Here is a 15752-nt window from a genome sequence, read left to right as displayed (position 1 = left end):
AAGTACTCCTGGTCACAGCACAGAACTGGGCCTCCAGGTTCAAAGCTGAGTCCAAGAATACACCCAAACTGCGAACCTGTGTCTTCAGGGGGAGTGTGACCCCATCTAATACAGGCTGGATCCCTATTCCCCGATCTGCCTTCCAGCTGACCAGGAGCACCTCTGTCTTGTCTGGATTAAGTTTAAACTTGTTTGCCCTCATCCAGCCCATTACTGAAGACAGGCACTGGTTTAGGACCTGGACAGCCTCCTTGGATTGAGGTGGGAAGGAGTAGTAGAGTGTCATATGCATATTGATGACACTGCACCCCAAAATTCCGGACAACCTCTCCCAGCAGTTTCATGTATATTTTTAACAGCATAGGGGACAACACAGAACCTTGAGGGACCCCACAGGTCAATGGCCAGGGGGTCAAACAGGAGTCCCCCAGTACCACCTTCTGCCCCTCCGATGAGGAGGAGGGAGAAGAGGAGGAAGATTTGCATGTGGAGAAGGTAGTAGAGCCCCCATTGCATGGCTGTTTAAGCATTAAACTAGGACACTGGAGATCAAGGTTTGATTGTCTGACTGAGCATAAAAACCCACGGGGTGACCTTGGGTATGTCATACACTCTTAGCCTCAGTGGATGACAATGGCAAACCTCGTCAGAAGAAATTTTCCAAGAAAACCATATGACAGATTTGCTATAGGGTCTCCATAATTAAAAAATGACTTAGAGACACACAACAATAGCAACAACAACAAGGCAAGGCTGTACCCACTTTCCCTCCATTCTTTCAATGGTCAGACCCTTGTTTTGTCACATCCCAATTTTGCTTTAGGACTAAGATTCCCAATTTTCTTCTTTCACAGTCCCAAAAGATGGAGGCCAAAACTGGAGACAAAAGGAACTCATGCCAGGGCCATGTGCACCTTGCAACTGTGAGTGAGCTGATCATCATCTCGGATGAGGACGAGGAGGAAGAAGAGAGGGAAGATTTGGATGTAATAATAATAATAATAATAATAATAATAATATTAATAATAATAAATTTTATTTATATCCCTCCCCTCTATAAAACGCAATCGGGGCGGCTTACAGAATTAAAATATATTTTTTCCAAACCCTTATCCCACCCCACTCCCCTTAAAACACTATTAAACAAGTTACATTCAAAACATACTTTAAAAGATAACAAACAGGCAAAAACAGTGGCTAAAGTGAGGTAAAATCACAGATTGGGTTTTTTCACCCCCATTTAACTTGGTGGCCGGGTATCTATTCAGGAAAGGCCTGCTGGAAGAGGTCTGTCTTAACAGCTTTTTAAAAGCTGTTCAAGGTGGTAATATGACGGATCTCATCCGGCAGGCCGTTCCATAATCTGGGAGTGATAGCCAAAAAGGTCCTCCTGACGGTCGTAAGCAACCTCGTTTTTAAAGGTTGTAATAAATTCCTCCCAGAGGACCTAAGTCCATGGGGAGGATTATATGGAAAGAGGCGGTCCCAAAAACAGGTTGTACCCAAGCCATTTAGGGCTTTAAGGTGATAACCAACACCAGAAACTAATGGGCAGCCAGTGAGGTGATCTTAAATTCGGCATTATATAGTCTCTTCTAGACGTGCCTGAGACCAATCTGGCTGCCATGTTCTTTACCAGTTGAAGGTTCCCGACCAGGTGCGAGGGTAACCCTATGTGGAGTGCATTGCAGAAATCTAGACTGGAGGTTACCAGAGCATGGATCATGGTCTCAAGGTCCCCAACTTCCAGGAAAGGGTGTAGCTGATGTATGAGCCAAAGCTGATAACAGGCAATCCTGGCTGTCGCATTTACCTGATTTGTCATCAGGAGCCATGGATCCAGGAGCACCCCCAGACTGCGAACACAGTCCTTGGAGGACAGAGCTGTGGAGAAGGTTGAGTCAGCATTGCATGGCTCTTTAAGCGTTAAACTAGGACACTGGAGATCAGGCTTCACTTGCCTGATTGAGCCTAAAAACCCACTGGGTGACCTTGGGCAAGTCACACACTCTCAGCCTCAGAGGCCAACCTCCTTTGAAGAAGTTTGGCAAGAACATCCTATGACAGGTTTGCCGTTGTGTCTCCAGAAGTCAAAAATGACTTGGGGACACACAACAGGAACAAAAACAACAAGGCAAGGCCATGCCCACTTCCCCTCCATTCTTTCAATGGTCAGACCCTTGTTTTGTCACATCCCAATTTTGCTTTAGGACTAAGATTCCCAATTTTCTTCTTTCACAGTCCCAAAAGATGGAGGCCAAAACTGGAGACAAAAGGAACTCATGCCAGGGCCATGTGTACCTTGCAACTGTGAGTGAGCCGATAATCATCTCGGATGAGGACGAGGAGGAAGAAGAGAAAGAAGATTTGGATGTAATAATAATAATAATAATAATAATAATAATAACAACAATAAAATTTATTTATATCCCGCCCCTCTACAAAACAAAATCGGGGCTGCTTACAGAATTAAAAAATATTTTTCCAAACCCTAATCCCACCCCACTCTCCTTAAAAGACTACTAAACAAGTTACATTTAAAACATACCTAAAAAGATAACAAACAGGCAAAAACAGTGGCTAAAGCGAGGTAAAATCACAGATTGGGTCCCCCCCCCCCCCCATTTAACTTGGTTGCCGGGTATCTATTCAGGAAAGGCCTGCTGGAAGAGGTCTGTCTTAACAGCTTTTTAAAAGCTGTTCAAGGTGGTAATATGACGGATCTCATCCGACAGGCCGTTCCATAATCTGGGAGTGATAGCCAAAAAGGTCCTCCTGACGGTCGTAAGCAACCTCGTTTTTAAAGGTTGTAATAAATTCCTCCCAGAGGACCTAAGTCCATGGGGAGGATTATATGGAAAGAGGCGGTCCCAAAAACAGGTTGTACCCAAGCCATTTAGGGCTTTAAGGTGATAACCAACACCAGAAACTAATGGGCAGCCAGTGAGGTGATCTTAAATTCGGCATTATATAGTCTCTTCTAGACGTGCCTGAGACCAATCTGGCTGCCATGTTCTTTACCAGTTGAAGGTTCCCGACCAGGTGCGAGGGTAACCCCATGTAGAGTGCATTGCAGAAATATAGACTGGAGGTTACCAGAGCATGGATCATGGTCTCAAGGTCCCCAACTTCCAGGAAAGGAGGGTGTAGCTGGCGTATCAGCCAAAGCTGATAACAGGCAATCCTGGCTGTCGCATTTACCTGATTTGTCTTCAGGAGTGATGGATCCAAGAGCATCCCCAGACTGCAAACACAGTCCTTGGAGGACAGAGCTGTGGAGAAGGTAGAGACAGCATTGCATGGCTGTTTAAGCATTAAACGAGGACACTGGAGATCAGGCTTCACTTGCCTGATTGAGCTTAAAAACCCACTGGGTGATCTTGGCAAGTCACACACACTCAGCCTCAGAGGCCAACCTCCTTTGAAGAAGTTTGGCAAGAACACCTTATGACAGGTTTGTTGTAGTGTCTGCAGAAGTCAAAAATGACTTGGGGACACACAACAGGAACAAAAACAACAAGGCAAAGCCATGCCCACTTCCCCTCCTTTCTTTCAATGGTCTGACTCCTGTTTTTGTCAAATCCCTGATTTTGCTTTAGGACAAAGATTCCCAATTTTCTTCTTTCACAGTCCCAAAAGATGGAGGCCAAAACTGGAGACAAAAGGAACTCATGCCAGGGCCATGTGTACCTTGCAACTGTGAGTGAGCCGATAATCATCTCGGATGAGGACGAGGAGGAAGAAGAGAAAGAAGATTTGGATGTAATAATAATAATAATAATAATAATAATAATAATAATAACAACAATAAAATTTATTTATATCCCGCCCCTCTACAAAACAAAATCGGGGCGGCTTACAGAATTAAAAAATATTTTTCCAAACCCTAATCCCACCCCACTCTCCTTAAAAGACTACTAAACAAGTTACATTTAAAACATACCTAAAAAGATAACAAACAGGCAAAAACAGTGGCTAAAGCGAGGTAAAATCACAGATTGGGTCCCCCCCCCATTTAACTTGGTTGCCGGGTATCTATTCAGGAAAGGCCTGCTGGAAGAGGTCCGTCTTAACAGCTTTTTAAAAGCTGTTCAAGGTGGTAATATGACGGATCTCATCCGGCAGGCCGTTCCATAATCTGGGAGTGATAGCCAAAAAGGTCCTCCTGACGGTCGTAAGCAACCTTGTTTTTAAAGGTTGTAATAAATTCCTCCCAGAGGACCTAAGTCCATGGGGAGGATTATATGGAAAGAGGCGGTTCCAAAAACAGGTTGTACCCAAGCCATTTAGGGCTTTAAGGTGATAACCAACACCAGAAACTAATGGGCAGCCAGTGAGGTGATCTTAAATTCGGCATTATATAGTCTCTTCTAGACGTGCCTGAGACCAATCTGGCTGCCATGTTCTTTACCAGTTGAAGGTTCCCGACCAGGTGCGAGGGTAACCCCATGTAGAGTGCATTGCAGAAATATAGACTGGAGGTTACCAGAGCATGGATCATGGTCTCAAGGTCCCCAACTTCCAGGAAAGGAGGGTGTAGCTGGCGTATCAGCCAAAGCTGATAACAGGCAATCCTGGCTGTCGCATTTACCTGATTTGTCTTCAGGAGTGATGGATCCAAGAGCATCCCCAGACTGCAAACACAGTCCTTGGAGGACAGAGCTGTGGAGAAGGTAGAGACAGCATTGCATGGCTGTTTAAGCATTAAACGAGGACACTGGAGATCAGGCTTCACTTGCCTGATTGAGCTTAAAAACCCACTGGGTGATCTTGGCAAGTCACACACACTCAGCCTCAGAGGCCAACCTCCTTTGAAGAAGTTTGGCAAGAACACCTTATGACAGGTTTGTTGTAGTGTCTGCAGAAGTCAAAAATGACTTGGGGACACACAACAGGAACAAAAACAACAAGGCAAAGCCATGCCCACTTCCCCTCCATTCTTTCAATGGTCAGACCCTTGTTTTGTCACATCCCAATTTTGTTTTAGGACTAAGATTCCCAATTTTCTTCTTTCACAGTCCCAAAAGATGGAGGCCAAAACTGGAGACAAAAGGAACTCATGCCAGGGCCATGTGTACCTTGCAACTGTGAGTGAGCCGATAATCATCTCGGATGAGGACGAGGAGGAAGAAGAGAGGGAAGATTTGGATGTAATAATAATAATAATAATAATATTAATATTATTAATAATAATAAATTTTATTTATATCCCTCCCCTCTATAAAACGCAATCGGGGCGGCTTACAGAATTAAAATATACTTTTTCCAAACCCTTATCCCACCCCACTCCCCTTAAAACACTATTAAACAAGTTACATTCAAAACATACTTTAAAAGATAACAAACAGGCAAAAACAGTGGCTAAAGTGAGGTAAAATCACAGATTGGGTTTTTTCACCCCCATTTAACTTGGTGGCCGGGTATCTATTCAGGAAAGGCCTGCTGGAAGAGGTCCGTTTTAACAGCTTTTTAAAAGCTGTTCGGGGTGGTAATATGACGGATCTCATCCTGCAGGCCGTTCCATAATTTGGGAGTGATAGCCAAAAAGGTCCTCCTGATGGTCATAGGTAACTTTGTTTTTAAATGTTGTAATAAATTCCTCCCAGGTAAGTCCACGGGGAGGATTATATGGAAATTGGCGGTCCCAAAGATAGGTTGTACCCAAGCCATTAGGGCTTTAAGGTGATAACCAACACCAGAAACTAATGGGCAGCCAGTGAAGTGATCTTAAATTCGGCGTTATATAGTCTCTTCTAGATGTGCTTGAGACCAATCTGGCTGCCATGTTCTGTACCAGTTGAAGGTTCCCGACCAGGTATGAGGGTAACCCTATGTGGAGTGCATTGCAGAAATCTAGACTGGAGGTTACCAGAGCATGGATCATGGTCTCAAGGTCCCCAACATCCAGGAAAGGGTGTAGCTGGTGTATGAGCCAAAGCTGATAACAGGCAATCCTGGATGTCGCATTTACCTGATTTGTCATCAGGAGCCATGGATCCAGGAGCACCCCCAGACTGCGAACACAGTCCTTGGAGGACAGAGCTGTGGAGAAGGTTGAGTCAGCATTGCATGGCTCTTTAAGCGTTAAACTAGGACACTGGAGATCAGGCTTCACTTGCCTGATTGAGCCTAAAAACCCACTGGGTGACCTTGGGCAAGTCACACACTCTCAGCCTCAGAGGCCAACCTCCTTTGAAGAAGTTTGGCAAGAACATCCTATGACAGGTTTGCCGTTGTGTCTCCAGAAGTCAAAAATGACTTGGGGACACACAACAGGAACAAAAACAACAAGGCAAGGCCATGCCCACTTCCCCTGTCAGACCCCTGTTTTTGTCACATCCCAATTTTCCTTTAGGACTAAGATTCCCAATTTTTTTCTTTCACAGCCCCAAATGAGGGAAGCCGAAACAGGAGACCAAAGGAATCCATGCCAGGGCCCTGTCCACCTTGCAGCTGTGAACGAGGCCATTGTCATCTCAGAAGAGGAGGAGGAGGAAGAAGAGGAAGAAGATCCATTCAACATCGTACGTTTTACTTTATGTTCAACTTTAACCAAAGGTTGTACTAAAGGACCTAGAGATTCCCAGAGAACAATCTATTAGGCATTTGTAGCTCATCCTGTGCAATTTTATGGTCAATGTCTGGCAGATGTTGACCGTAGAGTTGTACTGGAGGCAGGGCCGGCTCTAGAAATTTTGCCACCCTAGGATAGAAATATTTTGGCAGCCCTGTCACCCCTCATTATTTTTTTCACCCCTCGATTTCCACTGTTTCGTTTTTTCAAGCTAAACATGACATAAAACTTAGGTTCCAATCTGTTGTCATAGTATTGAGAATGAGTCAAAAAGCCAATTGGGTTTTTGACTGGTTAAAGACTTTTTTATTGCTGTGGAATGGAAACTAATGCACACGTATTCCTTTTGCAAGCTGGAAGCATTATTCATTCTAACGATGTGGAAAAATCTGGATCCCATCCCCATGAATTTGTGGGGTAGTAGTGGTCAATCTATGACCCCCCAAAACTAAAAATCTTCACCTAAGGGGCAGAAAATGGTGTCACAAGAAAGAGAAGAAAACCAATAGGGTCACCAGGTGAGAGGGCTAGGGCTACTGCCATACTGCAGAATTAATGCAGTTTGATACCACTTTAGCTGCCCTTGGCTCCCATCGTGACCAGCTGTCCTAACCGCAAAGGAGGACAAGGTACTGCCAAATGTAGAGCTTTCAAGTAAAATGGAGGACATGACCAAGGAAAAGTTGAAACTCCTCATATAAATATAAATTCATTCTTCTTAGTGATGCTCAAAAGGGAGGAACTTTTTGGAATTCCTCCTGGACAGAAGACTGAAATGTAAGGTACACCCCAGAAAAAGTGGACATCTGGCCATCCTGCAGGTTCCGTGCTATGGAGCCCTGGGATTTGTAGTTTGTTTTGACTCCACTACTCTCTGACTGAGAAAGCAAAATCTCCTCCAAAAATCTGAATCCAGGATTCCATACCATGGAGCCAGGGCAGTTAAAGTGGTATCAAATTGCATTATTTGTGCAGTGTAGATGCAGCCTATGAAACAAGGATGGGAATAATACATAATAATAATAAAATATTTATTTATATCCCGCCTCTTCCATTTGGGGATCGAGGTGGGAATGGCTCAAGGGCGAGAAAGAAAAGACACACAGTAGGCACACCATTTACAGCACTTTAGAAATAAACTATAATAATAATAATAATAATAATAATAACAACAAAAACACCAAGAGTGGGCAAACCACACTATCTCAGCCTCAGAGGAAGACCATGGCAAAACTATTCTGAACTCATGTTGCCAAGAAAACCCCATGATAGGTTTGCCTCAGGGCAGGGCAGACCTCCTCCTCTTCCAGGACATGTCCTCCATTCCAGCCTTCTGCCCAGGAGGTATTCTAAAACATCCTCCGTTTTGAGCATGACTAAGAAGCATGCATTAACATTACTAGGAGTGTTTTGAGATTTTCTTGAATCCTGTCCTCCCTTTTTCTTGAATGTCTTCCATTTGCGGTGAAGACATTTGGGAAGAAGACCAAGCTTTTAAAGCGTATTGTTGGAGCCAGTGTAGACAAGTTGTTTGAGCATTGGACTATGACTCTGGGTTCAAATCCCAGCTCGGCCATGGAAATCCATTGGGTGGGGGCATCACACTCTCTCAGCCGCAGCGGAAGGCCATGGCGAGCCTCCTCTGAACAAACCTTGCCAAGGAAATCCCATGAGAGGGTGGCCAGGAGGCAGAAAGGACTTGAGGACACACAACAATAAACAACAACCACAACAAGTGATAGGAAGGGAGGCAAAGGTGGGTAGATAGGGAAGGAATAGGGCCAAAGTCTGGGAAGGAGGACAGAGGAAGGAGTAAGTCTCTCTCTTGGCAAGGAAGAGAGGGAGAGAGGAAGGAAGGAAGGAAGGAAAGAAGGAAGGAAGGATGGAGAAGGGAGGCAGGGAAGGGGGAAGGAAAGAAGATAAAGATAAGAAAGGGGGAAGGTAGGAAAGAAGGAAGGAGGGAGCGAGTGAGTGAGTGAGAGACAGGAGGAAAGAAAGAGGGAGGGACCCCACAACAAACTCCAACTCCCAGAATTCCATAGCCTTGAGCCAGAAAGAGTTAAAAAGGGGCCAAGTCAGGTTAATTCTCCAGTGTAGATGCAGCCCAGGAGTTGCAGAGGACAGCAAACTTCTTCCCCCCTTCCCTTTTACAAACAGAGCCTGATAAAAATGCCAGAGTTGGGGCCTGCCAGCAGCACCACAGCAAGCAGCTCTCTCTCTCTCCCTGCTCCTCACTCACAGGCTCTAGGCTGCTGGCTGCTCTGCTTGCCTCAACCTCCGAACTCCGGCCACTCTCGCTCTCTTTCTCTCTCTCTCTGGCCTCCTGGCTCCCTTGCCGCCCTGCTGGCGCCCCCTCTGACACCCCCTGCAGGTTGCGCCCATAGGCAGTGGCCTACCTGGCCTATATGGACGGGCCGGCCCTGACTGGAGGGCCTAGAGATTCGTATGGAGATGTTTTCTCAGTTAAAAATGGAATGTTTTTATTATTTGTGGTTTTTCCACTTTTGTGTTTTTTCCAGTTTTTTGGCCAGCTTGCTCTTAGGTTTCTCACTAACTTCTTCCTTTCCACTCAGTTCACCCGAATGCGGCGTTGGATGGAGCTCCAGGAAGTTTACAATGTACACCCCCAGGCAACTGGGGAGCCTCGCTGCACCTGGTGAGCTCACTGCTACTTTCTCCTTTGGGACCTCCAATATGTGTGGTCCAGCAACCAAATTTCTCTCGTGTGTTGTATGTTTTTGTGAAAACCCTCCTCCCAAGGGCAGGAGGGTTTGCTGGATGTTTTCTTCTGAGGTGACACCTCTCTGTGATTGTCTCTTGTTCTGCCCAGGTACACCGAGGAATCCAGGCGGAGACGATCAGGCGAATTAGGGGAAGGCACATCTGAGAATGATCACCAGCAGGAACACTGAAACTAGGACTCCTGCAAACATTTTGTTGGAGAGGACAATGCGAGCAGCAGATGGCTCTTCCTCACATCTTATGCGCTGAAGCATCAAACATGCTTGTAGACATGTTGTGCGCTATCCCAGTTTGCATGGTTAGGGTTTAGGGTTAGGCTTAGGCTTAGGATTTAGGTTTAGGATTAGGGTTTGGGTTCAGGTTAGAGTTTAGGGTTAGGGTTTAGTGTTTGGATTAGGGCTTAGGGTTAGTGATAGGCAAAAATTTTTAGGCAAACAGTTTTATTTATTAAAAACCATACTACAAGGCATAACATTTTCACCATTTACAAAAATTTACAATAATTTCAAGTTACAATTCTATCAAAACATTATATCAATTTTTCATCAAAATAAAATAATAAAACACTAAAACAATGTAAATTATAATATATATATATTACATATTAAATATATATAAAATAATATATTCAATATATATAATATATATCTCAAAATCTCAATTTCTAAACAAAACCTGCAATGTACAAACTCTATCATCATTTTCAGGTTATACCTTCCAACCAACTCCACCATTTTGTCCATTTATATTTTGAGATTTTCTTTCTATCAAACTTAGCTTGTTCCCTTAACCTATTTATTACACATAAATATTAATCAATCAAACTGTCGACCAAGGTAAATCCCAATGCTGCCTTTGGTTTTCCCTTGCTTTCTCTGTACCCTTCCCTTGAACTAATCTCCTCGCATCTCGTTTCTCTGGGCCTGTAAAACCCTCTTCTGGTTCTTTGCCTGACAAGATCCCTTCCCAATGCTGCTCAGCAAGGAATGGACAATGCAAACCTTTTGCCAAGGCTTTCTATACAGGTTTCACTGCCACACATTCAGAGACAAAGTGCGGAAACGTCCTTTGAAAGAGAAAGGAGGGAGGTGTTGATCCCTCGGATCGTCGGTTCCTGCAGGCAATTCTCAGACATATCCGATCCCTTTCTGATTTCCATGGATTTGTTATCCCGATATTATAAACTTGATGATACATTCTCCAACGTATTTCCCACATGGAGAAGGGTATACGTACATCTTTAAAAAGGCCCAAGTCCGCCTCACTCGGTTAGAGATACTCTGACCTGTCTAATTTCCTTTCCTGTCTTTCTATGAATGGTCTAAGAAAACTAGTCTCCATAATGTGTTCATAAATTTGCTTCTTTATATCTTTAGTTGAACCTTTTCCTTCCTTCAAGATTGCTGAAGGGATCTTCCACCGATTCACTCCCATGGCCATCTCTATCACAAAACCTGCCATCTTGAGCTTTGATCCTGGCATTAAGCGAGGACTGAGCTCTTCTTTTTCCCACCACAGCTCTCCCCATTGGACATTTAGCCATTCGTTTCCTTGCACTCCATAAAAGCCTTCTAGTTCATCCGACCTTTCCCTGTAAAGATTATTACTAAGGAAAATGGCCTGGAAAAGAGGGCCCAAAGCTGGCAAGCCCAGTCCCCCTTCTGTCACTTTAAGGTATGCCGCTGTCCTAGAGAGAGGGAAGTACTTTGTTTCCCCACAGAAAGAGGAAAAATTGACCCGACACTCTCTCTACCAGTCTCTTTGGGGGAGGATACACTGCCGCGATGTGCTTTGCAGCTGGAATACAGTACGTCACAAAGAAACCTCACTTTTTGGAACATGTTCAATTTCCAGTGCTTCCATCGCTGTAACCTACATTCCACTCCTTTTCCCCACGTTAGCCAATCCTCTTCCCATCCATTAGATTTCACTGAAAAATAGACTCCTAACATTTTAACCTTATCATGGCTGTCTCTCTTTTGAACCATTTTCCTCTGGCCTCCAATTGATGTGTCCTGTTCCATTAGTGTATTCTCTAACCTTTGAACGTGGATCATCTCTCTTCCCCTATCCACACAATAAATTTTCCTTTTAGTTTCATTGACCATGACCACTGAAGCCTTTCCATAGTCTTTCAAGCAGCTGACCACTCTCTCCACATCCTCTTTCTTTGATATAAAAACACAAACGTCATCTGCGTGAGCTACTGCCTTCAGCGCTTTAACCTCCGCTTTGGCGTCAGCCAACACTGTCAGGAAAGGGATAAACCCTCTGATGCCAAGGTCTTGTTGTACCAAGGTCAGTAACGGGTCTATTGCCAAAAGAAATAGCAATGGATTCAGTGGACACCCTTGTCTTAAGCCTGATGTTATTTGAATCCTTTGGCCTCTACATCCGTTAATCTGTGGAATCACTTCGGCTCTCCTATACAAAAGTTTTAGCCACCTAATAAAATCAAGAGGAATCCCTTTAAACTCCAAAACCTTCCACAAGTAGTTTTGATTTACTCAGTCAAAGGCTTTAGATTGATCTACTTGCAGGATCCCGTTCGTTTCCCTAACGCTTCCCGTCCCTTGGAAAAATTCTCTTAACAAACTAAGGATGCGGTCATTTTCCTTCCAGGCACCGCACTCGTTTGAGTACATACCACCAGTTTCGACGTGACCTTTACCAATCTATTATTCAGGACTTTGGCTAAAATCCTGTAGTCCACATTAGTGAGGGTGATGGGTCTCCTAAGTTCTCTGTCTCCAGAGCGGTGTTAAAAACTCATGCCAAGATAGCACTCAAGGTCTCTTTAAGCTTTTTATAGAAAGTATAATGGAGACCGTCAGGCCCAGGGGCCGACTTGACCCTCCCTTCCGCAATCACTCTCTTTACCTCTTCCGGTGTGATGGGTCTACAAAACCCTTCCTTCTCCTCTTCAGTCAAGAGGCCCTGGCTATCCCTATTCACCCTGTTCAAGAAATTATCTGTAGTCTCAGCTTCAATGTTTTGTCCCTCGTACAATTCTCGATGCAGCTGTCCCATCAGCGTAAGCATCTCCCTAGTATTGTTTACGTTCTGACCCTCTTTCTTATTTTGGAGGCTAGTCATTTCCTCACTTCTAATCTTTCCTATCCTGTCTTTTTCCCATTCTCCTTTCTCCAAAAACGGTCCTTTTGTCCTATTCCTCTGCCTTCCTACCCTGATCTTCCTCTGTTCTTTGTAATATTCTCTAATCCTTATCTTGACTTTATTCAGCTTTTGCTGATCATAAGGAAACCCCTTACTAACCCTATCATGGATTTTCAAAAAGAGATAAAGTGCTTCTTGGTAAAATTTTAGCTCTTGTTTATAATAGCCTTTCAGTAACTGCACACACCGTTCTTTCATTGCTCTTTTTAGCTCTTCCCACCATGAAACTGGGACAAAATCTCCTTTCCCTTTTAATAATTCCAGAAGAGCGATTTTCTTTTCCAGCTCTAGGACACATCTTTCATCTTCCAGCATTCGTGGTGGGATTCTCCAAAGAGGCCTCCCCCTTCTCAACTTTGGTTCCCAACCGGAATCCTATCCTAACCATCCCATGATCAGACCATGGAGTGAGAATTATTTTGGTACTTTCCAGAATCAAACATTTTTCTCCCCATATTCGATCTAAACGACTTGCAAAACCCGGGTGGAAAAAGGTAAACGCAACTCCTTACAACAAAGGCTAATTCGAAACAAAAGTTTTTCTCCCCCAAGATAGAAAAAAATCTAACTGGTTCTCTATTAAAAGACCTTTATCTTCTAAAATCAACTCTTTAGTTAATAACTCTTGTAAGCCTCGTTCTTCATTTGTGAGAGGATTTTCTTTCTCCCCTTTACCAAGGTTATCCCTTGTTAAATTGAAATGATCTGCCAATCTAGTTCTGTTTTGTGGTTCGGGTTAGGGAAAGGGTTTAGAATTCGGGTTTAGGGGTTAGGTTAGGGTTAAGGTTTAGCGTTAGGGTTTAGCGTTAGGATTAGGGTTAGGGTTAGAATTCGGGTTAAGGTTTAAGGTTAGGGTTTAAGGTTAGTGTTAGAGTTTTGAGTTAGGATTAGGGGTTAGGGTAAGAATTTGGGTTTAAGGTTCAGGTTAGGTTTTAGGGTTATGGTTCAGGGTTGGGTTAGAATTAGGGTTAAAGTTTAGGGCAGGGGTCGGCAACCTCCGGCCCGCGGGCCGGATGCGGCCCGCGAAGGCCTGGCTACTGGCCCACGGCTGCTGTTGCCGCTGCCGCCGCCGCTACCCATCGCGGCTGCCCATCGCGGCTTTTCGCCGCTCTGGGCGCCGCCATTTGGGCGGCAAAATGGCAGAGAAGTCTCGCGTGACCTTCCCCGAGGTCGCGCGAGACTTCGTTGCCATTTTGGGCGAAAAAATGGCGGCGCCCATAGCGGCCTCTGGGGCTAGGGGCGCCGCCATTTTTTCGCCCAAAATGGCAGCGCCCAGAGCGGCCGCCGCGGCAGCGGTGGCAGGCCTCTGCGGGGCCCGCTGCCGTCCCTGGGGCCCTGCAGGAGGGCTCCCAGGGCGGCAGGGGGCCTCTGGGAGCCCGCTACCGTCTCTGGGGCCCTCCAGGCGGGCTCCCAGGGCGGCAGGGGGCCTCTGCGGGGCCCACTGCCATCTCTGGGGCCCTGCAGGAGGGCTCCCAGGGCGGCAGGGGGCCTCTGGGAGGTCCGCTGCCGTCTCTGGGGCCCTCCAGGCAGGCTCCCAGGGCGGCAGGGGGCCTCTGCGGGGCCCGCTGCCATCTCTGGGGCCCTGCAGGAGGGCTCCCAGGGCGGCAGGGGGCCTCTGCGGGGCCCGCTGCCGTCTCTGAGGCCCTGCAGGAGGGCTCCCAGGGCAGCAGGGGGCCTCTGGGAGGCCCGCTGCCGTCTCTGGGGCCCTCCAGGTGGGCTCCCAGGGCGGCAGGGGCCTCTGCGGGGCCCGCTGCCATCTGTGGGGCCCTGCAGGAGGGCTCCCAGGGCGGCAGGGGGCCTCTGGGAGACCCACTGCCGTCCCTGGGGCCCTCCAGGTGGGCTCCCAGGCGGCAGGGGGCCTCTGCGGGACCCGCTGTCGTCCCTGGGGCCCTGCAGGAGGGCTCCCAGGGCAGCAGGGGGCCTCTGCGGGGCCCGCTGCCGTCCCTGGGGCCCTGCAGGAGGGCTCCCAGGGCGGCAGGGGGCCTCTGGGAGGCCCGCTGCCATCACTGGGGCCCTGCAGGAGGGCTCCCAGGGCGGCAGGGGGCCTCTGGGAGGCCCGCTGCCATCACTGGGGCCCTGCAGGAGGGCTCCCAGGGCGGCAGGGGGCTCTGGGAGGCCCGCTGCTGTCTCTGGGGCCCTCCAGGCGGGCTCCCAGGGCGGCAGGGGGCCTCTGCGGGGCCCGCTGCCATCTCTGGGGCCCTGCAGGAGGTCTCCCAGGGCGGCAGGGGGCCTCTGGGAGGCCCGCTGCCGTCCCTGGGGCCCTCCAGGTGGGCTCCCAGGGCAGCAGGGGGCCTCTGCGGGGCCCGCTGCCATCCCTGGGGCCCTGCAGGAGGTCTCCCAGGGTGGCAGGGGGCCTCTGCGGGGCCCGCTGCCGTCCCTGGGGCCCTGCAGGAGGGCTCCCAAAGCTGCAGGGGGCCTCTGCGGGGCCCGCTGCCGTCTCTGGGGCCCTCCACGCAGGCTCCCAGGGCTGCAGGGGGCCTCTGCGGGGCCCGCTGCCATCTCTGGGGCCCTGCAGGAGGGCTCCCAGGGTGGCAGGGGGCCTCTGGGAGGCCCACTGCCGTCCCTGGGGCCCTCCAGGTGTGCTCCCAGGCGGCAGGGGGCCTCTGTGGGACCCGCTGCCGTCCCTGGGGCCCTGCAGGAGGTCTCCCAGGGCGGCAGGGGGCCTCTGCGGGGCCCACTGCCGTCCCTGGGGCCCTGCAGGAGTGCTCCCAGGGCAGCAGGGGGCCTCTGCGGGGCCCGCTGCCGTCCTTGGGGCCCTGCAGGAGGGCTCCCAGGGCGGCAGGGGGCCTCTGGGAGGCCCGCTGGCATCGCTGGGGCCCTGCAGGAGGGCTCTCAGGGCGGCAGGGGGCCTCTGGGAGGCCCGCTGCTGTCTCTGGGGCCCTCCAGGCGGGCTCCCAGGGCGGCAGGGGGCCTCTGCGGGGCCCGCTGCCATCTCTGGGGCCCTCCAGGCGGGCTCCCAGGGCAGCAGGGGGCCTCTGCGGGGCTCGCTGCCATCTCTGGGGCCCTGCAGGAGGGCTCCCAGGGCAGCAGGGGGCCTCTGGGAGGCCCGCTGCCATCTCTGGGGCCCTGCAGGCGGGCTCCCAGGGCGGCAGGGGTCCTCTGCGGGGCCCGCTGCCATCTCTGGGGCCCTGCTGGAGGGCTCCCAGGGCGGCAGGGGGCCTCTGGGAGGCCCGCTGCCGTCCCTGGGGCCCTCCAGGTGGGCTCCCAGGGCGGCAGGGGGCCTCTGCGGGGCCCGCTGCCATCCCTGGGGCCCTGCAGG

The 15752-nt window shown here is 48.8% G+C and overlaps 1 protein-coding gene across 1 annotated transcript; it reads left to right on the top strand.

Annotated features, from left to right (window-relative positions):
- The first annotated feature begins 860 nt into the window (after positions 1 to 860).
- LOC149312677 (uncharacterized) lies at positions 861 to 9670 on the top strand. The gene is made up of 7 exons (XM_089526947.1): positions 861 to 986; positions 2242 to 2373; positions 3631 to 3762; positions 5019 to 5150; positions 6387 to 6524; positions 9148 to 9230; positions 9405 to 9670. The coding sequence occupies exons 1-7, from the start codon at positions 864 to 866 to the stop codon at positions 9484 to 9486; spliced, it is 822 nt and encodes a 273-aa protein (XP_089383073.1). The 5' UTR covers positions 861 to 863; the 3' UTR covers positions 9487 to 9670.
- The last annotated feature ends 6082 nt before the right edge of the window (positions 9671 to 15752 follow it).

Source organism: Sceloporus occidentalis, unplaced genomic scaffold (assembly GCF_023333645.1).
Source record: "Sceloporus occidentalis isolate IW3139 unplaced genomic scaffold, rSceOcc1.0.p SCAF_5, whole genome shotgun sequence".
Taxonomy (NCBI): domain Eukaryota; kingdom Metazoa; phylum Chordata; class Lepidosauria; order Squamata; family Phrynosomatidae; genus Sceloporus; species Sceloporus occidentalis.
This window is presented reverse-complemented; position numbering and strand designations above follow the sequence as displayed.

What these genes read in the sequence shown, in the direction of transcription:
- LOC149312677 (XM_089526947.1), top strand. Translation starts at nt 864, where the DNA reads ATGGAGGCCAAAACTGGAGACAAAAGGAACTCATGCCAGGGCCATGTG. An exon ending in AAGAGAGGGAAGATTTGGAT is followed by an intron (nt 987 to 2,241) that starts GTAATAATAATA and finishes CTTCTTTCACAG; the next exon opens with TCCCAAAAGATGGAGGCCAA. An exon ending in AAGAGAAAGAAGATTTGGAT is followed by an intron (nt 2,374 to 3,630) that starts GTAATAATAATA and finishes CTTCTTTCACAG; the next exon opens with TCCCAAAAGATGGAGGCCAA.